At 38.4% G+C, this 23,513-nt stretch overlaps 1 protein-coding gene across 2 annotated transcripts in view; it reads left to right on the forward strand.

Annotated features, from left to right (window-relative positions):
* Positions 1–3,121, forward strand: part of LOC136882181 (phosphatidylglycerophosphatase and protein-tyrosine phosphatase 1) — a 69,289-nt gene extending 66,168 nt beyond the window's left edge. For both annotated transcript variants that reach the window (XM_067154737.2, XM_067154747.2), the window contains one exon: positions 1,821–3,121. In XM_067154737.2, coding sequence (XP_067010838.1) covers positions 1,821–1,952 — 132 coding nt within the window. In that variant the 3' untranslated portion in view covers positions 1,953–3,121. The remainder of the gene's footprint in view (positions 1–1,820) is intronic.
* Positions 3,122–23,513: the final 20,392 nt, after the last annotated feature.

The following is a 23,513-nucleotide window of genomic DNA, read 5'->3' on the forward strand; positions in this document are numbered from 1 at the left end:
GTCAAAATACGGCAGATTCTTGGCAATGGGTTCTCATATGGTTGATACCAATCATACATTCACGAACATAAAACAAGACCTTCAAATTATCCAGTTAAGTAAGAAAGGGAATCTATTGAATATTTTTGAAAACATTTTTATAAACATTGATCAAAAATGCAACCCGACTTATATTCTGAATGAAATATTAGAAGAAATCAATATACTTTTCGAGGAGATAATCTTTAAATTCTTTACATGAAAGCACGTAAGTAATGCATTACCCCGCACCCCTCCTCTCACATTAAACTCCCCACAACCTCCCCTCCAAGTCAGTTCTCAATGACCTTCGAGGACTGCACTCGTTTAGCTTCAACACTTTATGTGAAGTGGACGGCACAGGACAGGCAAGGAGGTGAGTGACCAGATGGGCACACAGTTTACATTTCACATTGAATTTTTTCATTAGTTCTTTCATTTCTTTCCTTTTTAGGCCCATATTGTCAACAACACAGCCAAGTTCAACTTGTGTCATTCAACATAAGTCCACCTTTCTTTAACTCGTCACAAGAAGCTATTTTAACATGGCTATTACACTATTTATGTAAATATGTACAGTGGAGTTTAGCGTGTGCCAGGGGGCGGAGAAAGTCCTAATATAATATTTCATAGCAAGGTTGTTGTACCAGGTAATTTAATTCAGTAATTATCTTGTGTAAATTCAGTGCTGATTGTGGAGATAAGAAAAACTGTGTATTTCTTAGGTTGTAATTTGTGTTGTCATGTGTTATGAAGGTGGATGGTAGTGGTATGCTATAGGTATATCAAGGTGGTTAATTTTTAGTGTATACTTCTTACGTTGTCATTTTTGTTATGTGTTATGAAGGTATATTGGTATGCTACAGGAATATTGAGGTGGTTAAATTTGAAAATATATTTATATACTGTAATTTGTTGTGTGTCATTTCAGAAAAGAGTATAACCTAGCCAGTATATCCTCATACCTTTTCAGTTCAATGAGTCGTCAGGTTAGATAAGCAAGTCAGGATGTCGTCAACCTATGACCCTACTGTGGAAGATATACTAGTCTCATGCTAAGTTCATATTGTGTATCATAAAGTACACTGGCGCCCAATCAGTTTCTTGTTGTGTTCCATAACATGGTATTAATTAAGTAAATTTATTGGAGAGTCCAGAAACCTGTAGATGTCATTAGGTGCTACACCAGTTTAGGATTTATAACAACAACAACAACAACAACAACAACAACGATGGATTTATGAGAGTTACCCTGAGTAGTGCAGGTTTAAAAGTAAATGTTATGAGTTTATGAGTCCTAGTAAGGTTGTGATTGTGTTGTGAAGCTCGTGTTTGGTTGGTACTAGTGAACTTGCATGTTGAAAGGAAAGACAGTTTCATTTACAATCACTATGTTGAAATATAAATTGGTCATTAAAATGACATAGTGATTGTAAATTAAACTGTTGTTCCTTTCAACACGCAAGTTAGTTTTGTGTAAAATCTGTAATTTGAAAAATCTGACTCTTTTAATTGCTGTATTGTATATCCTCCCTGTATCAAGTCTCCTCTCTGTGGGGATACTTGAGGCATTGTAATAACTCCAGAACAACAGCAGTTACAAACAAACTCTTCTTCACTCACAACATGAGATGCTTCCAGCAAACCAGAGAAACAAATTAAAATCTGACCACAGTTGCCAAGTTGCTTGTAAAATCCTTTTTATGAAGTATTCTACCATATAAAGTATTGTTTTACATTCCTAGCTCAAAAGAATAAATTAAAATATAAATTTTAAATAAATAAATTTCTTTTCTTTATAGAAATATGGTTGGAACCCTGAGGAAGCAGCAAGTTTCATGATGGCTAAGCGACACCAAGTGTCCCTACGCTCCTTTCACTGGAAAGCACTCTATCTCTATTACTTTAACATTATCCAGAAGAGTTCTGAATAGCATAAAGTTACTAATAATGAAAATATCAGTCATCATTGAGTACTCTGAGGATTCTGTTGAGTAAAGTGACTGCTGATTAAGTTCCAACATTGTTGGAGCAATTATTACTACTATTATCATAATGTATATTTATCACAGTAGTATCAATTAAAATCTACCAAATTATTTGAATCTTTAATAGTTGCATATACTTTCATTGCAATTCTTTCTGATTTTTTTTTTCAAATTTGAAATGCCAATTGCAAAAATAGAATACCTGCAGGAATGTTGATTTGGCATAACTTACTTAGGTACTTACTTAAGAATTTGTATTATACTGTATTCGATTATGATAGCTACTTTAAAAATTACATCATAGAACTGAACATAAATTATGATGTTATTGTTCTATGTACTTTTAATGTTTTTGGAGATGCCAAGATGCCAGAATTTTGTCCTGCAGGAATTATTTTATGTGCTGATAAATCTACTCACACAAGATGATGGTGGTGGTAAATTGTCCTATTGTCTTCTCTATTGTTTTACACTTCCTAGCTGAACAGAATAAATAAATTCCTTTTCTTTATAAGAGGCAGGAAGTTTCATAATGCCTAAGCGATACCAAGTGTCGCTATGCTCCTTTTATTGGAAAGCACTGTATCTCTATTGCTATAACAATATCCAGAAAAGATCTGTAGAAATGGTGCAAGCAATGTACAACAACTGTGTTAGCAGCATCCAGACTCCATTTGGAAAGACAGAATTGTTTAGAAATGAAACTGGACTAAGACTGGAGTGTGCTGTCGCCTATTTTGTTTGTAATGGTTCATCATCAACATTATCAATTTTCCGCTCCAGCAAGCCGGGTGCAGGTGTTTACGAGCCTCTTCCAATTTGTCTTGTCCATCCACAGCTTATGTTCTACCTTTTGCTGCCAATTTACATCACGTTTTACAAGGTCTTTGAACATTTGCTTTTCCTAACTATCATGAGGCCTCCCTCTGGGCCTCTTACCAACAACATTCCTTTCATAGTATGTTCTTGGGGGTCCTAATTGGAACCATCTTTTTCATTTATTTGTACCATCATAATCTGCTTAATTCTAAGGTTTCCAACAGGTTCCTGTCCAATCCAAGTTGTTGCTGAATACTTTCATTCCTTATTTTGTCTCTCTCTGTCTTTTGGAGACACGACCGAAGGAACTTCATTTCAGTTGCCTGTAAGCGACTTTATGCAGATCTAGTCAACGTTACTGCTTCCAGTCCGTATATTAGAATTGGTACAAGATATGTTTCGTACAGTGTGAGCTTGCAAGCTTATCCCAAAGTAATTGACGAACAGAGTGGTAGAATTTTGATGCAACTGTATTCTGTTGCCTATTTCGTAGTTTATAGTATTGTCAGAAGAAACGAAGCTCCCTAAGTATTTGAAGTTATTGATAATGTCTACTTCTTCATTTTGCACTCGCAGGTGAACTACTTCAGGATTTCGACTCATCACTAAACCGATGGTTGTAGTTCGGCTGATGATCATTCCCATTCTTTCAAATTCTTCTTGCCAAAGATTTAGTGTAGCTTGAACTTCTGCTTGTCTCACCCCATAGCATAACATCATTAGCAAATACAAGTGCGTTTGTTGTCTGATCTTCATTTTCGCTGCTTTTATACCTCATCCATTATAGTAACGAAGAGAAGTAGTGATAGAAAACTTCCTTGTTGGATTTCGCTCTTGGTTTCAAAACAGTTTGACCTGCCTCCTTGAATTTGCACAGGGCCGATGACCTTCGATGTTAGGCGCCTTAAAACAACAAGCATCATCTTGAATTTGCACACAGCTCTTTATCTCTCAATATAGTTGTTTTACTCGAGGTATAATCTCATTTGGCACTTCTTTATATCTCAGACAGTCCCATATGTGCTTACGTGGTACATGATCATATGCCTTCTCAATATCCAAGAATACAACTATAACTGTTCTATTCTTATCCCAATATTTTTCAAAGAGCATTCTTGTCGAAAAAATGAGGTCTAGCATTGATCTGTTCGCTCTAAATCCATGTTGTTTTTCTTCAAGTTTAGGTTCAACAAATTTTCTGATTTTTCTCTCCAGGATGGTCTCATATATTTTTAACCCATGAGATAGAAGGGTTACGCCTCTATAGTTGTTACACTGCTTTCAGTCACCTTTCTTAAATAGTGCCTCCAGTCACTGGGGAATTCATTTTCTTCCCAAATTTTATTTAGTATTCTGTACAACCATTGTATTCCAGGTTCTCCAAGTGCTTTACTTCCAGCCAGGTCCAACTTTCTACATTATAATTTGTGGGGTTTAGAGGGTCATCTTGTGTGTCGTCAGTTGTATTACAGTTCAGTAAGTGATTGTAATATCTACTTAACTCCTGTAATATTTCATTTTCATTTCTAGTTACCTCTCCGTTTGGGAGCTCTATTGTGTTGATAGGACTATTATCATTTCTTTTATTTTTAACAATGCTGTACAGAAGCTTCTTGTGTTTGTCTTGCCCTATTCTATTGACAAGATCTTCATTGCATTTCCTTTTCTTATTATCAACTATTCATTTGACCTGTAATCTTTTTTCTCTGTAAAATGATAGTTTATCCTCAATTTCACTTGGATTTCCCCACACTCTGGCATGGTACAAAGCTCTTCTTGCACCATTTCGAGCCCTGACAGCAGCTTTTACATCCTCATTCCACCATGCTGTTTCTTTGGATTTTCTTATTTGGCTCTGCTTCCACATAACTCAGCTGTCTTCACCAATACTCTCCTCAGGTTCTCCCATTCCTCATTTGCAGATCTCAGATCTTCTTTTGGTAATATCTTCTGAACATTTCCTTCACCCTTGGTTCAGAAAGTGTCCAGGTTTTTGTTTTTGGTGTTCTTTTGTTGTAGACGTTAGGAGGTCTGCTCTTGGTCTCCATCCAAATTTTCACTAAGAATTACTTTGACATCAATCTTCCAAACTTCTTGGTCGGCGAGTATATAATCAATCACAGTTCCATATTGATCATCCCAACTATATCTTGTGATCTTATGCGTGTCCCTTTTCTTGAACCAGGTGTTACTTACAACCATACAAAGGTCTAGAAGATGTTCGCCCTCTGTCGTCCTATTCCCCATTCCATGAGGACCCAGGGAAGATTCATAGCCCAGTCTGTCTGATCCAACCTGAGTATTAAAATCTCCCATATGGTCTTCCAAGTTGGACAGGAAGGCTTCTTTTTCTTCATTTGAACATTCTGGTTGTGGAGCATAAACTTGGATTATATGATATTTGTCTCCATTCCAATTTACTGACACTTTAATTATTCTATCATTGACAAATACAATCTGGCTAGAAACATTAATATCTTTTATGAAGTATAAAGCCCACTCCATTTTTTGACTCCAAGTTGTTGTTGTTGTTGTTGTTGTTGTTGTTGTTGCTGCTGTTGCTGTTGCTGCTGCTGCTGCTGCTGCTGTTGTTGTTGTTATTATTATTATTATTATTATTATTATTATTATCATCATCATATGGCATTTACAAGCATAATGTGTAAAAATATACAATAAACATATAAATTAAAATATAGAAGTAATTAAACTAGAATGTCCAGCTTTGAAAACCAGTCCACTGCACTTTGTGTCGATTCATGCAGAGCCCGTAAACCATCCTTAAATGCTGACAGTGGACAGCTCACAACAACATGAAGCAATGTCTGCTTCTCAGTACCATGCTCACACGCATCACTTTCACAACATCCCCACTTTTTCATCATATATCGGCACCTGCCGTGGCTTGTTCTGAAACGGTTGAGTTTTGACCACATATCGTAATCTATAATCTTCATTTCCGTATTGACGAATTGCACAATTAAAAATAGGAGAGGATTTCCACCAATCAATACTTATTTATTGCATATATTAAGCTACAGACCGGTTTCGACCTCATATACAAGGTCATCTTCAGCTGAACCATACATACATATTTATATAATGAAGCTTTGATTAAGATTGTGTTGTTAAAGGAATGCTATATAATGATGATGTACATTTAGTCACATACAAATGGGGCATGTCTTAGCGTGAACTGGCGTATATGTCATTATGTACAATATTGCAACTGTATGTCTAAAATATTATGTTGAAGGTCTTAAAATTAGTGTATAAAACATATCTTTACTTAAACTAACTTATATATATATATATATATATGTACAAGATAAATACAATATATAAAAGCACTTCATGCATATGAACATTCGTTCTTGCTTGTTGGTCAATACATCGACTAACTTCCGTATTAAAGTCTTATTTACAGTTGTACTTTTCAGCTGCTATTCTTGGAGTTTATAAAATTGCATGGGTAAAAGATTTTGTCTTCATATGTATATGTGGGATAAAATACTTTCCAATTTTTAAAAAAGTGCCAAAAAAGTGCTCTGAGAGCGTGGGTTGGCGACCACGGGGCCCTTAGCTGAGTCCTGGCATTGCTTCCACTTACTTGTGCCAGGCTCCTCACTTTCATCTATCCTGTCCGACCTCCCTTGGTCAATTCTTGTTCTTTTCCGACCCCGATGCTATTAGGTTTGCGAGGGCTAGGGAGTCTTTCATTTTCACGCCCTTCGTGGCCCTTGTCTTCCTTTAACCGATATCTTCATTTTTCGAAGTGTCGGTTCTTTTTCTTTTTTTTTCTTTTTTCTTCGAATTAGTATTATATTAAGGATTGTTGCCCAATTGTATTTCCTCTAATAACAATAACCACCACCACCACCACCATCACCACCCTCTAATTAACGTCCTCCCTTTCTCTATTTATCATTTCTTTATCAATTACTACGGCAAGTTGTTTCGAGTTGAACCTCGTATTTCTTTCATTATTTCTTCCTATTTTTTTAAATATATTTTTTATTTGGCTTTATTCTTTTTTAACGTTTTAAATTATTTTATAAAACCTATATATCCACTTTGAAATTTGACGAAATTAAATCCTACACTGTTTTCCTAGGTCTTCATTCACGTCACCTTTTGCTCTTCGGCCGGAGAAACAAATGCCTACAAGACCTGCCTAGCAACGACTTTACATAAGCGAATATTTGACCTGCTTATGAACTTCAGCTATATTTGTTTTCGGCGCAAGATAGTGATGTTCTGTTTACTCTCTTGACTGTGATTATTGTGTTTTGAACATTTACTGAATTGCTACGTTATGATACAATGTTAATTTTTTGCCTGTATTCAATGTGCTAGTTGTTTTAAGATCTTCGCAAATTGGCTGATGATGACACTTAAAATGTGTTGAAACCGGTCCCATTAAACAGGTTGTAACTACTTTTTACCATCTTATTACTGAGTATTGAAAGGTGGATCCTAACCTATAATATTGTACACCTAGCTATTGTCGTTGTCTTGAGTTCTTCGATCCGAGGCTCATATTTGTCTTGAAAGCGATTGCAATTACTCTCCAACTGACTTGCTGGGTCTAACGTTAGAGAAGATTTTCTGTCAGGGTTATCTCCCTTAGCCTTTAGCAGTCTCCTGCCACATCTGCAAGGCAGCAGTTTCCTGTTGAATTTATGTGTCATTTCCTACACAAAGGCTTCACCAAGCCACCAAGGGTGAACTCCTCTGCCCATAGGCATTGGTTCTCCCTTAGTTTGTCAGGTTTGGTAACGGCTGCCCAGCCCTCACCCAGACAGTCGCAGGTAGTACCGTTTACTATCGCATACGGTAGCAGAATGTATCTGACTTGGTCGAAATTCAAAGAAGACAAAGGAAGCATATGGGAATAGGGAGATGAAGTCATTACTATTTGCAGACGATATTGTGATCTGGGGAGCAAACAGCAAAGACATACAAGACAATTTGATGCACTAAACGAGAAAATTTAGACGTATGGTATGAAAACCTGCTGAGGTAGAGACATTGAAAAAGACTGCTATAGACCACAGTGTTGGAAATTTTGAACAGTTTGTGTGGGGAAATTCCTGGTAGCTCCCCAACCTCTGTGTTTTGTTGGCAGTGACAGTTGTTAACAGCCTGCACTAGTCTACTGTGCAAAACATGTCCAGTGCAAAATCTATTAAATGTTTTCATCTGTAATTTACTCAAGCCTTGTGGCAGCTAATGGCGATGAAAACTAATAGCTATGCTGCTCAATTTTTGGGGTTAGCACATCAATTGAAGCCTAATTCCTGAGTAAAGCAGTGAAGGCTTGTTAGTGTAAATGAAATGAAAGGTTTCATCACTGTTTTGTTAGAGGTGGGAATGATATGTAGACAGCAATATTTTCATAATGGAACACTGACTTTAGAGTTATCCCATGGTTCTTTAAGATGTTCATTCCAACTGATTTTGAAATTCTTTAACCTCCTGATTGATGATTTGTTGTTTCCACCAGGCCATAAGGAGTATGACCCATGTGTTCCAGCATACTCTATTTAGGAGGGAATGCTGGCAGATGGGAGCATGACATCACGAGGCTATGCGTTTTGATCTAACACGCATCTCACAGTACTCAGGGAACTGAGGCTGAGGCCACATGCTCTTGAATAATTGTTAAGTAATTTTATATTTTTCTTTGTGAAAATGCCTCGGATATATTTGTGCCCCGGGTTGAAAGTCCAGTTATCTGTAAAAGTTGTTAAAAGCGCATACCTACGGTGTTTCATTTTTTCCAAAAAAAAAAAAAAAAAGTGTTACATAATCAGTGGGTGAAAAATATTCCAAGAAAAGACACTGCTCCTTTGGAGTTGACTGTCATATGCAGTAATGATTTTGAGTTAAACTGTTTACAACATCAACTTCAATATAAGACTGCCACAGTTGAAGAAATGGTTTGGTCTATGACAGACCCATATAAAAACTGGTCCTATTCCAACAATTTTTGATTGATTGCCTTCCTTTTTCGAAGAAAGTGCCAGTAGAAAGAAAAAATCCAGGTGATTGAGTACTGGAAATTGACGAAAGGGTAAAAACTGGTGAGGTAGAGATGTTGAAAGAGGCTTCTATAAACCACAGTGTTGGACATTTTGAACAGTTTGTGTGGGGAAATTCCTGGTAAGTTGATGGATATTCAATGTGAAAATCAAGCACTTAATTTTAAATTGACTGGACGAGTTGACCTTGCAGTTAGGAACGCGCAGCTGTGAGCTCACATCCGGGAGATAGTGGGTTCGAACCCCACTGTCGGCAGCCCTGAAGATGGTTTTCTGTGGTTTCCTATTTTCACACCAGACAGTAGCTGGGGCTGTACCTTAAGGCCACGGCTGCTTCCTTCACATTCCTAGGCCTTTCCTGTCCCATCGTCTCCATAAGACCTATCTGTGTCGGTGCGACGTAAAGCAAAAAAAAAAAAAAAAAATTGACAAAGTAAAGTTGCCCAGTAAGGTTTGAATCTATGAATGTTTATTTTTATATAAATATAGATAGTAATATGATAGTTCCTGCACATTTAAATAAAAATGAGGTTGGTAACTGTGAGCTAACTGAAATTCTAGGGCCTCGGCTATTGTTGCAGAAGTGGAGCTGTGTGCAATGCAGTTAAATTATGACATTAGTGAGAACTAAGAAAGATAACCTTCAGAACCTAAAAGAAGCTCTTATAAACAAAGTCATAAAATATATTAAAACTGAATACATACAGTGTTTCTTTTTTCTGAAAGAAAAACTATTATATAATCAGTGACCAAGTTGACTTCTTATCCGATGTTTCCTAAATTTAGAGCATAGGCACACAATGAGAGAGCCTTGCTCCTTGAGCTAACGGCGTGAGGGCAGGAAGAGCCGAGAACAGCTGACTTCTCACAGTTTGCGCTGTAAAAGCTAGATGGTGATATGTGGAGTCAAGGCGCAAGCAAAGCCACAGCATTGCACCTGGCTGAGTATATTGTGTTTATGCAATACTAACGCACACAAATTGTCGAAATGGTGCAAGCAATGTTGTACAACAACTGCGTCAACAGCTGCCAGACCCTGTTTGGAAAGACAGCATGGTTTAGAAATGAAACTGGACTAAGACAGTGGAGTGTGCTGTCACCTCTTTTGTTTCTAATGGTTATGGGTGAAATTGTAAAGGAGACAAAGGAAGCATATGGGAATAGGGAGATGAAGTCATTACTATTTGTAGATGATATTGTACTCTGAGGAACAAAGAAGTACAAGAACAACTTGATGCACTAAACGTGAAAATTTAGAAGAATGGTATGAAAATCAGTGTGGAGAAAAGTAAGACCCTAGTGATATCAAGAGGAGAAAGACAAGGAAAAGGCTTTGGTGGTCAAAGCCTTGAAATTGCTGACAGTTTCAAATACCTAGGGAGTGAGTTAATACAGAATACAAGGCTGGACATAGAGATCACCTAAAGGGTGCAACAGGGCAATGCATTCTACCAGAGTGTAAGAACCCTTGTCAGGAATAAGGAACTACCAAGGAAGTGTAAAGAGATAATGTACAAAATGTATTATGCACCTATATTGACGTATGCGCTGAGACCTGGACAGTGACAAGTAGGGAGGAGAGTAGAATTCAGGCCATTGTAATAAAATACCAAAAGAAGTGTGATAGGAAAGACAAATTGAGGAACAAAGGTATGAGAAAGGAGGTGAGAATGGAAAACCTAATTGATAGAAGAAAAGGTAAGACGGTTTAGATATGTAAAGAGGATAGAGGAAGAAAGAATACCAAAACAGATGATAGAGATGAAGTTTGAGGGGAAGAGCAAGAGGGAGACCTAGAACAAGGTGGATTGAATCGGTTAATTAGATTCCAAGAAGAAAAAAACCAGGACTGGGACAAAACGATGGAAGGGGAGAAGAAGGTGGAGAAGTGCCATAAATATCCTGACCCGGCAAGAGCTGGCTGGATAAGGTGAAAGGGGGAGGATGATAATGATGAATACTATTGTACAGTTCTTTCATTGTTTATGCTGTATTCCTTCTATGTTTGCCTACAGTATTTAGTACCAACCACTGAGGCTTTGCCATGGGTGCTGGAACATCTGATACAATCTTTGCTACCACAATGCTTATTGAAAAGCTCCGAGAGAAACAACAGCCACTGCATATTGCCTTCCTTGATCTCAAAAAGGCTTTCAAGTGTGTTCCATATCCTGTTATCTGGTATACAACATCAATTGCATATTGCCTTCCTTGATCTCAGAAAGGCTTTCAACTATGTTTCACATCCTTTGATCTGGTATGCACTTCGTGACCATGGTGTACCAGAAATGCTTATCAATTGGATCAAGTTGTGTTATGTCGAACCCGAAAATCTACCTGATAAAACAGAACTCGTCTGATAGTTACACAGGTGATGACTTTTATTATTTTCCACAAACTTAAAACTTTATTTACATCGTTCCTTTTTGTTCAAAACAAACTGTTCTCAAAACCAAAGAGTACAAAATTTGGTGGGTGCATTCCATTTAGTCTCTGGATGTAACATACCTCCCACCTTTTTGTTTTCTTTATTCCCCTGTTAACAGAAAACCAAAATGAAACCAATAAAAATAATCTGACAATCATTTTGCCTACACAGTTTAACAAGACGAAGAACTTGCCACAAAACTTAAGTCCTATATCGTGCAGGGAGTTTCACCAAACGTCCACTTTTCGTTTTCACCTCATCTTTTACAGCAGAAACAACACTTTCATGCTCATTATCTCCATCTTCCACTTGTAAGGTATCCTGCGATGAAGTCATCTTCAGTGGGTACCAACGTTGAATGGGCCTGATCATGTCCCGTCCAGCAGTCTGCACTCAAACTACTCTTATGTTACCATCTTTACCAGGAAACATCTCAGTCACTTTACCCAAAGGCCAATCGAGTCTTTTTCTCTGATCAGAGCCTACTAAGACAATGTTACCAATCTTTAGCATCCTTCGACACTTTTCTTTAACTTGCAACTGTACTAAGAGGCTCTGGTAATCATCACGGAATCTTTTCCTCAATTCCTCCCATAAACGCTGCACATACTTGGCCCGTCTTCTGAGATCAGTCTTGTCAAGGCAATCGACATAGGGAATCCAATGGACCAGTTGTCCTGCAGGAACATTGCAAGAGTCAGTGGCACTAAGTCGCTTGGATCCTCAGACAGGTACGTCAAAGGCCTAGAATTTACCACAGACTCCACATCATATAGGACAGTCAAAGCCTCTTTGTAGGTGAGAGAGGCTCTTCCCAGTGTCCTCTTCAACAACAACTTGACCATTTGAATGATCCTCTCCCACAATCCACCCCACCAAGCAGCCGTGGGTGGAATGAATTTCCACTGGATCCTCCTTGAAGATGTTTCCTTTTCTATCTTATGGCAGTCCAAAGAGTCAAAGGAATTCGCAGCTCCTGTGAAGTTGGTCCCATTGTCACTGTAAATCCCCGCCTTGCAATAAATCTCCTAAGACCTTGAAGAAATGCTTCTGTGGAAAGGTTTAACACCAGATCAATATGTACAGCTCGATACACAGCACAAGTAAACAACAAAATCTAAGCTTTCTCTCTGCTCCTTAAAATCAACGGCCCAGCAAGATCAACTCCAGAGACCTTGAAGACTGACGAATCTTTCACTCTATCTTCTGGCAATGGTTCATCCCACCCCATCTTCAAATTCAAGCTATCCTGAATGAGAAGTTTACGGAATAGGGTCAGAGGACATGAAAAACCAATAGGATCAAAAATCCTCTGAGCAGATGACAAAGATTTTTCTTCATGTAACACATCCAGTCTCATTTTGAAGCGTCACATCACAGTACATTACATCTTCTTACTTGCCCCATAATAATCCAAGAATAGGAGAAATCTTCTCAGACGAATTCTCTTTTCCCCTTGAGGTGCATTCCCACCCACGTAGTTCAAATCTGGCTCCTGAAAGTAGTTTCATAGATTTCTCAACAAATTGGGTCGTTTCCTCCTCTGACTCATGGGATGTTATGCAGTTGTCGACATAGAATGAGCTCTTTAATATTTGTGGTGTTCCTTGCAGTTCAGGAGGGCTGTTTTCTAAATGGAGATCAAGAACAGCACCCAACAAAAATGGACTACACTTGAACCCAAATACAACTCGTCGATGTCGGAATATCTTGAATTTCTTCATGGAGGAATCCTCCCACTATAGGAATCTCAAGAAATCTGTCTCTGAAGGAGCAATAGAAATTTGCAGAAAGGCCATTTTTATGTCCGAAATTACTCCAATTTCACAACGGCGAAACCTGATCAGAATAGGTGGAATTTGTTCCAGCAGATTTGGTCCTTTCTTCAGGCACTCATTCAGAGATGGACTTTCCTTCCCCCTGCAAGAAGCATCAAATATGGGTCTTAATGGTGTGGTTGAATTTTCTTTGAATACACCTCTGTGAGGTAAATAGTGACATTTATTTTCAAGGTCTTGAAAGGGTGCCTCTTCAATCACCCCTTCTTGAAGCCAATCCTGAAACACAACATTGTATTCCTGATACTTGTTGCCACTCAACAGTTTGTTAGTTGTCGTCCTGCACCTCTTCTCAGCAATTTCCAAATTGTCGTGAAGCTCCTCAGATGCTTCATTCCATGGTAGACGGACTTCGTAACGGCCATCTCGTCGATTGAGACGGTCTTCTTAAAATGATCCACGGTAGCCATTTCTACTTCTTTCTTCGATGTCTTCTCAGCAGGATCCCTAATTCCCAGGGTGTCCAACTTCCATAAATCAGTGATTGCAGTGTTTAAAGTCAACATCGACGATACCACCATACTGGGCGAGTCTGAGGGACTGTTCAGAGATAGCCTCCCCATAACAACCCACCCAAGTTGAGTCTCAACAGCCACTGGTCCACATCCCATGTTTTTTATTCTTCCAGTGAGAAGTGTTCTGTAGGTGTCCGCTCCTAAAAGAAGTTCAATTTCAGGCGTCCCTTCTCCAGAATCAAAGAGAAAGATTCTATTTTTTTCGAGTTCTTTCATCCAAGGACCACTTTGGATTCTAGGGACAGTACCATAAATAATCGGTCGATCCAGTACAGGGATCTTAAATGTGTACCTGCCATCTAAACTGCTCAACTGTATTTGATAATTAAAATGTAGATGCCCTTTTGATTCAGTTCCTCCAAACAGAGCATGAATCATGTTTTCAGATCCTGACAGTTCCAGCCTGATGGTATCTACCAGATTCTTTAATATACTGTATATGATCGTTGTGATCCACTATCTATGAGTGCTCTTACTACCCAATCCCCTTTCCTTCCTGTGATCTTCACAAACAAGGTCTACAGAAGAACATCCTGACTACAGTTTTGGTTACCCAAGGTAGCACTGGCACCTTCCTTTTCGTCTTGTGTTTCTTGCACATTTTCCTTGGAAATATTTGAAGGTAATTTTGGGCATATTGGAATAACATGTTTCTTTCCACAGAAGTGACACAGTACATTACCCTTACAGATCTTGGCAACATGACCAGGTCTCAAGCACTGAAAACAATACCCTGCTTTCATCAAAATATTCTTTCTTTCCACTAGTCATCTTCTGCACCTTGAAGCACTCTTTGCTCTCATGAGATTTTCTGCAGAATACACATACATTTCCAAGATCTTTAATGTCTCCTGTGAACAGACTACTAGCAGTGGCCATGTTTTCCACTTCGTTTAACCTACGTTTCTGCTTTGTAGGCTTCTGATTTGCTCTATTAAATCCTCCTTGGGCAAATGCTACTGTCTGTTCACCTTCCACTTCATTCTTGAGGAATAAAGTCAGTCGCAAGAGATTGTCACAGTATAAATCCTCGGTAGAGTCACTAACAGGGTGATGGGCAGAATTTCTAAGCCATATTCTCAGCAAGTCTTCTGGTAGAGATGACTCAACTAACGGAAACATGAATGCTACATACTTGTCAGCTGTCATACCCAGAGATTCAAGGGATTGAAGGTAGGATTTTAAGCAATTGTAGAGCTGTAGGAGAGTCAGTCTTTGTGTTGAAGAAACATTTTGAATCACAAGTCCAAGTAGTTTGTTAACATAAACTTTTACGAGTAATTCTTCTTTTCCGAATCTACTTTTAAAACACTGAACTGCACTATCATAATTTTTAGGGAAACTAGTTACCACCTTCCTAGCTCTACTTTCTTCAACTGTACATTGGATCGAATATTGAAATTTATCTTCTTTTTCTATGTCTGAGTTGTCATGAATTTGACGGAACTGACTCCAAAACCCTAACCAGTCCCTAACCTCTCCGGAAAATTTTCGAAGTTTGATTTTCAGCAGTTGAAGTTTTTCCTGTGAGAAACCTATGAAACCATCACTTGATATTTGATTTACTTCATTTGTACATTGTGTTAATACAACACACTCCATTCTCTGACGAGCTTCATCTACTTTATCACGATATTCATTCACTTTATCGTATTCATTTGTGTATCGTTCTTCGTCACTGTCATCGAGAAGCACTTCTAATATTTTCTCATTGGCATCCTTCAGTTCATTTTCTAGTCGTTTTAGTTTAGTAAAATGCAATCTTACCTTGTTGGGGTCTGTTTCTGCCATCACCGCATCGTATGCTTTCGTAAACATCGCATGTGTTGGTTTTCGCGATTTAGTCAACTTATCCATTTCAAATTACTGCTTTGTTCACTTCCTGTCACTGTCACCACTAATGTTATGTCAAACCCGAAAATCTACCCGATAAAATGGAATTCATCTGATAGTTTCACAGGTGATGACTTTTATTATTTTCCACAAACTTAAAACTTTGTTAATCGTTCCTTTTTGTTCAAAACAAACTGTTCTCAAAACCAAAGAGTACAAAATCTGGTGGGTACATTCCATTTAGTCTCTGTATGTAACAAGTTGTGTACGTTGCACTATCGGCACCTTGGAGAGCTTCACAGTGAAAGTCGATGTACACCAAGGCTGCACACTGTCCACTTTACTCCTTGTCCTCCTCATGAATACAAGCACACAGGACTGCCAAGGAGTGTCTCATGGACTCTTATGTGCAGATGATGTTGCCCTTGCTGATATCATCAAAAGAGGATTGCAGCATCAAGTTGAAGATTGGAACAGCCATCTCTCACAGTATGGTCTTAGACTGAACAAAAAGATGACCAAATATCTGGAAACCATCCCAAGCAATGGCTCCATCCAAGTTGATGGAGAGACCTTAACGAAGACCATAAGCTTCAGGTATCTAGGATCTTGTCTACAGACTGATGGTGGGATAGGTGATGAAGTGCGAAGTAGGATAAAGGCAGCAGGGATGAGATGGACAAAAGTCTGCAACATAAGGATGCCACTACATCTGAAGTCCATACCACATGATGGTACAACCTGTTGATTTACGAGGGGGTACAAAAAAAATGGAATTATTTTTTAAAAGCTATATATTTACATATTTTTGACAAAACAACCTTATCCCCTTCAAAATACTCTCCATTACAACTAATACATTTGTCTCACTGGTGCTTCCACTGTTCGAAACATTTGTTGTAGTTATCTTTAGAAATGGCTGACACCTCCTCCCTTGTTTTTCTCTTAACCTCTTCAATGTTGTAAAATCGGTGTCCTTTAATGCCCCTTTTCATGCATGGAAATAAGAAAAAGTCACACAGAGCCAGGTTAGGCGTGGGGCAGCGGAACCATTCCATTTTTAGCCAAAAACTGTCTTAACAGAGATGGCTGTGCGTGTGCAGGTGTGTTGTCATGGTGGACGAACCGGTCTTCTGTCTGCCACAAATTGGGTCTCTTGTAACGAATACTGTTGCGCAATCTTCTTAAAACTTCCCAATAAAAGGTTTGCACATTGTTTACTTAAACTTGCCGTCATAAAAAATGAAATAAGAGCAAAACAGCTCTAGCAAAAACAGCCACTGCAGATGAATAGAACAAGCCAGGTCGACAACACAAGCGACACTGAACTGGCAATGTGTTGCGCTATACACGCCTAGCAGCAGAAATTAGTACTACACAAGCTTTGCCCACAGCAATGTTATTCCGGTTATTTTTGGGTACTCCCTCGTATATGGTGTTGAATATCAATCAGCTGACAAAGCTACGGAGCACCAATTACACACCATGGAAGTGCACATGCTCTATTGGTCAATAGATCACACTCCTACATCATGTCAAAAACGACACCGCTCGCCAACAAATGGGCATTGCAACCATCATTGAAAAGGCACGAGAAAAAGTCTCCAATGGTATGGTCACTCCTGTGTGCTGCACCTAGAACAACTGCCAATTTCACCCACTCCTTTGAAATTAAAGGGCAACGTCCACATGGATATCCAAAGCAGCACTGGCATGGGACAGTAAATGCTGGTATGAAGATGCCTAAGATCGTGCAAAATGGTGAGCCAGGATAAAAATAGTGGACCCTGCACCAGCGGGAAAATGCTAGGAAGAAGAAGAAGAAGAGGAGGAAGAACCTAATGACATTAATATAATTTAACTTTTACTTACCACATGGTATTTGTATAGACAAAATAAGTTATTTTGTTCCCTCACCATAATCTAATGTATTGAGTAGAATGTGACATTAGCACAATTAAACTGTTAAAAGTGTACATCTGTTTTGATCCTCATTCCTTCCCTAGTTGTAAATGTGGGCCGTGCAAGCTGCTGCTAGTATATTTACTAATACATAAAAATTTTAAATAGGGACTTTTACATGCATGTGATTTTAATCTGTAAGCTGAAGAAGGGAATATTAATTCTCGATGTACTTATATATGTATGTATTTGATGTATTAGGAAATATACTAGATTGAATGGTATTGACAAGGCAGACGTTGAAATAATTAATAATAGTAATTTAAGTCAATACGGACCATTGGTGGCTTATAGATACTGCCTGAAGTGAAGTGCTGCTCATTGAGCTGAATTATGCCCACTTTTGATTTAGAGGATGGTACTTCCTCGTAAAACAATAATCACCATCACCACTCTTATCAGAACAATTTTCCTTAATTTTCACTTCTAAAAAATGTTATTCCCCAAGGTTGGTTTTGACACCATTCCAAATTTACCTAGTCTAAAAAGTATTATGAGGCAATTTGGGCCAACAAAACTTCTCATTCTATCACCACCCCAAATATATTTAAAAACTCACTAATTCTTTACATATTTCATCAAGTCAGGAGAATGAAAATGTCCATTTTTGGAAAGTTGTTGGTGAAAAAGGAGTGGTATAGAAAAGTAGGTCATTTTGCAATTGGATGAAACATATTTAAACGAAGGAGTAGACTACTAATGTGGAAAAATTACAGGTTTTGCAGAAAGTTGCAATCAAGTTGTTGTGGCACAAGCTGTTCTTGCTTATCTAATATCGTCATAATTTTTTTTCATTATAACATTCTTTGCATGCCATAAAGGCACTCATGATCATGAATGTCACAAATAACCAAGAAAGTTGTAAAACTTCTATAGGACTTGTAATTTCAAGGTTTTTCTGACAATAATAAAGTATATCAAAATATGTTCCATTTGTTGAATGAACTATCAGACAATGACTGTGTACTACTTTTGCCTATACTGTTGTCATCCAAAAGAAATGTAAGAAATAATTTGATTAACCTAAAGGATCCATCTAAATCTTCTATGTTTCCTGAATTGGAATCTGAAACTGCAGTCGTCACTGAGGAATCATTACTGAAAGCTAAGTTCAGTCATCTTAGAGAAATATATTAGAAAAAGAGTAACAATATTTTTGACCCGATGCATGGAAAGGGTCCAAACGTTGGCAGTGGAAATTTTACAGCAGAGCTCTGCAAATAACCTCAGCCTTTGAGGGTGAGATTACTTCCAAAAGTAACCAGGGGAACCTGACCCCTACAGAGCGTGTCCCCAGGGGCAGATAGTGGGCCTCTACAGTATGCAGGGCTGGTTGAAATACACAATACAACCATGGACCAACAGGTAGCCCAATTCCTGGGGGCTTTAAAATACTGGGGTCATAAATATGGAGGGCCCCTGCCTTGGGTTATGGGTGAAGTCCTCAACAGCATCTACGGCGGAGAAGATGAACTTTGGTATGGTTGAGATAGTGGAAGGGGCAAACCCATAGCGTTTGTACTTCAGAGGCGCGGCTACAAAAGGTATCTCTTTCCATGTTAGGGACGGCCTAAGCCTGAACCTGGCAGTAGGTATAAAATGGTTTTGGGTGTGGCGAGCCCATCATAACAATAGCCTATATGGATAAAGCAGATATGGCGCCTCAAAAAAGTTAGGGCATCCCCTGCTAAAAGCGACGCGCAGCTCTTTGGGTGCTGGGAGAACTGTGAGAAGTGGGCAACCATCACTAAACTACATCAAGATTGCGACAGTAAATGTCCTGACACTGACAGGAAAGACAGGTGAACTGGTTGACTTCATGAAAGAAAAAGATATAGCCATACTTGGACTGTGTGAGATCAAGAAGAGGGGTACAGGAGAGATTCCTCTGAGATTCCTCTGAAAGATGGATACAGGCTGTATTACAGCAGAGGACCTGGCAAAAGATACTTAGAAAAGAAATCCAAGAATATGTGGATCCACAAAATGCGTCAGTGATAGGATGATGGTGATGAGACTCCAGTTAGAAAATGGCATGAAAGATCTATTCCAGTTGTATGCCCCACAAACGGGTTGCATAGATGAACATCTAGAGGACTTTTTAGAGGAAATGGAGAGACAGATAGATAAGGAAGTGCTATTGATGGGAGATCTAAATGCACAAGTTGGAATGGAAAGACAAGGAAAGGAAAATGATGTAGGGCCCTTTGGATATGGAAACGTAAATCCAGAAGGCGAGTTGTTGGTGGATTTTTGCATGAGGAACCAAATGATTGTTGGAAACACCTGGTTTGGGAAGAAGAATAGTCAGAAGATTACAAGGTATGGTTGGGGAGACAGACGAACAAAGACCATGATTGATTATATAATCATCGAGAAAGAACACTGGAAGAATCTTTTAGATGTTACAGCAATCCCTGAAGAAACCTTTGGTGGAGATCATAGAGTTGTGATAGGAAAACTGAAAGTGGGAAAGATTGAAAAACCCCCATTAAGAAGAGAGAAAAGAATTAAAGTATGGAAGTTGAAGGAGAAAAGCATACCAGAAGACCCTTGGTAGCCAGGATGGAGATGGGGAATGTTGAAGACAAATAGGAAAGATTTAAGGAAGTACTGGTTGGATGTGCTGAAATCTTATGTGGTAGAACATCAGGAAATGTGAAAGAAAAAGAGACACACTGTTGGAATGATAGGGTAAAGAGTAAAGTGAAGGAAAAGAAAATGGCATGGAAAGCATGGAAAACATCTAAGACTGAAAAAAGTAGAAGAAGATATGTGGAGGCAAAGAATTTGACCAAGAAAGTAGTGCAGGAAGAAAAGAGGAAAAGCTGGGCCTTATTCACACAGAAATTGAGAGATGATATACAGGACAGCAAGAAATGATTGTATGGTATCTTAAGAAACAAAAAGAGAGATCAAGTAAACACCAGATATGTGAAGGATGAAGGTGGCATAATATTGACAAAGCCAGAAGAAATAAGTAGATGGAGAGAGTATTTTCAGAAGTTGCTGAACATTAAAACTAATGAGTCTTTCAATGGACGACCAGGAAAGGCAATTAGTTCGTGAAGAAATGGATAAAGAAATTACAATGAATGAAATTGAAATGGCAGTAAGAAAGATGAAGAATGGAAAAACTGCTGGAATAGATGAAATTTCAGTGGAGATGATAAAGGTAGCTGGAGCTGTAGGCCTGCAGTGAACATATCGAGTTCTCAGGATTGCCTGGGAGAATAAGGAGGTCCCTGAGGATTGGCAAAAAAAGAATAATCATCCCAATTTTCAAGAAAGGCAGTAAGAAAGTATTGAAGAACTACAGGGGAATTACTCTAATATTCCATGTTTCTAACATAATGGAGAGGATACGGGAAAGTAAGATAAGGTTGAGGGTTGAAAATCAGATACAGGAAGATCAGTTTGGTTACAGGAGTGGAAGATCAACAGTAGAGCCCATTTTCATTATGAGACAACTAATGGAAAAGCAATGGGAGTATGGGAATGATATGGTGATGACATTCATTGACATTGAAAAGGCATATGGCAGTGTCCCCAGAACTAAAGTTTGGGACAGTCTGGTGTAAAAAGGAATTGGACAGGGATTAATAAAAATGATCATGGCAATGTACAAGGAATGTTGTAGTTGGGTGCAAACACAAGTTAGCAGGACAAGTTGGTTCGAAATCACTAGTGGGCTGAGACAGGGAAGTGTTCTATCACCAATTCTGTTTACAATAGTAATGGATGATGACATGAAAACAGCAAAAGCAGCATATGGAGGAAGAGAAATGAACATGTTGTTATTTGCAGATGATATTGTGATTTGGAGAGAAGATGACATGAATGTTCAAGAACAATTGGATGTGCTGAATGGAAAGATTGAAGAATGTGGATTGAAAATAAGTGTAGAAAAGAGTAAAACTCTTGTTGTGACTAGAGAGGAGAAGAATGGAAAGGTCAGGTTAGACTTGCAAACAAGCCCCTGGAAGTAGTGGAGACGTTCAAATACCTGGGGAGTGAATTAATGGAGAATGCTCGACTGGATGCTGAAATTAGTAAGAGGATTCAAGCTGGAAGTTGTTTCTATCATCGTGTAAGAAACATGTTATGGGACAAAGATGTGCCAATGGAAGCAAAGGAAACTATGTACAAGATGTATTATGTACCCATAACAACTTACAGAGCAGAAACTTGGACAGTGACAAAGAAGGATGAGAGTCGAATACAGGCAGCCGAACTGAAGTTCTTGAGGAGTATGATTCAGAAGAGTAGAAGAGACAAAATTAGGAATGAGAAAATCCAGGAAGAAATTGAAGTGGAAAAAATGAACGATAGAATAGAGAAGAGCCGATCAAGATGGTTTGGCACATAAAGCGAATGAGCGATGAAAGAATTCCAAAAAAGGTGATGGAAATTAAAATGCAAGGAAGTAGAGGCCATGGACGACCACGATTGAGATGGAAAGACACAATCCAATGCAGTATTAGAGACTGGGACACAGTGTTGGAGGAGGAGTGGTGGAAAGACCGAAGAAAATGAAGTGGAACCATATTTGCCCCTACCCGGCTACAGCTGGATAATGGGAAATGATGATGATGATGATGATGATGATGATGATGATGATGATGATGATGAGCTGAACAAAAGCGTCTCTGTTGTAAAAATTGCATTAAGTTAAGCTGCAGTTTGAGCCTTTGCCACTCAATGTTACTTTTAGTAAGAAAATTAGTGAAAACTGTAACTGCGTGTTTCTCAAAATACAGTTTTCTTAATAGTAGCATTCAGTAATTAATATCTTCTGAAGTATTGCACCCAGAAGCATGAACTTTTTTTCTAAATGCTCAGTATCTTATGCCAATTTTAGAACCACTCAAATCTAAAAAATAAAATATCCAACTTTAGGTCGCTTTTCATGCAGCGGGTGACATTAAAAAAAAAAAAAAAAAAATGGGTACAAATTAAATTATCATATTCTATATCCTAGCAGCATAGAGAGTCAACAAGTGTCACTAGCCCTAAATATTTTTCATGAAAGCACTAAGGCATTTTTGACTGTAAATACATGTAAGACAGCTGCACAATTCGTTGACATCAAATAGAAATAGTGGTCTACTGTCAATGCAAAATGTACCAAAAATGGAATTCGGAGAATGAACACATTTGGTGATCACTTTTGTTCCATTTCTGACTTCAGGTTGCAGTTCCTTGAAAATTCCATCTCCTGGGTACAAAATTGGATGACTTTGAAATGTGGCTCTTTAACCTCTGACCCAGGAAACGTCCTAATCAAGAGTACAAAAATTTAAAATATGTACCTACCGTCTGGGAAATTTCAGACTGACAAATCAGAAACGCAATTTAGCATGTACATACAATTTAGAGGTAAAAATTACAACATTAATATTGCCCAGATAATTAATGCAGAAAATAAAATTAGGGGGAAAAGATATTCTTATAATAAAATATGTAAGATATGGAATGATAACATTACATTTTGAATCCCTGCATTTCAATTCTGAGAATTCTAAGGAAGAAAGTCTACACTATACAACCAGCAATATGGATGAACGCTTTGAAGACATTCTTAACAATCGATCTCGGTACTTCTCTATATTTCCGTCTATGCAGCTTTGAAAATTTCTACTAAGTTGGGATGTGAGGACCATGAACAACTAGTGACTGGGGAAAATATGAGTGATTCTTACACAGAGGAAGGTTAATGGTTCCAAGTGACTTGGTAATTAGTATTGCCAACATTGCATTCAGTATCATGAACACAACTGCTTCCGAGTCCTGTGGGAAATAGTTTCTAATGGATTGTATGAATCATGTCTGAATCCGAATGAAGTGTTAAATAAAGTGTGGACGGACAGATGTTCAGTCTGAAGGCTGGTTTGATCCTCAACAGCTCTGCCATCAGCTGTTACAGATGGCCAGGCATTAGTGATGAGGCATTCTAGGAAAATGAAGAGTGAGGTAGTTTCCCCATTGCTTTTGTCACTGAGTCGTAAGTTGCTATTACATATCATTCTGCCAAGCCCACTGAAATGCACACACCAACTGGTCCTATG

The sequence above is a fragment of the Anabrus simplex genome, chromosome 1 (genome assembly GCF_040414725.1).
Source record: "Anabrus simplex isolate iqAnaSimp1 chromosome 1, ASM4041472v1, whole genome shotgun sequence".
Classification (NCBI taxonomy): domain Eukaryota; kingdom Metazoa; phylum Arthropoda; class Insecta; order Orthoptera; family Tettigoniidae; genus Anabrus; species Anabrus simplex.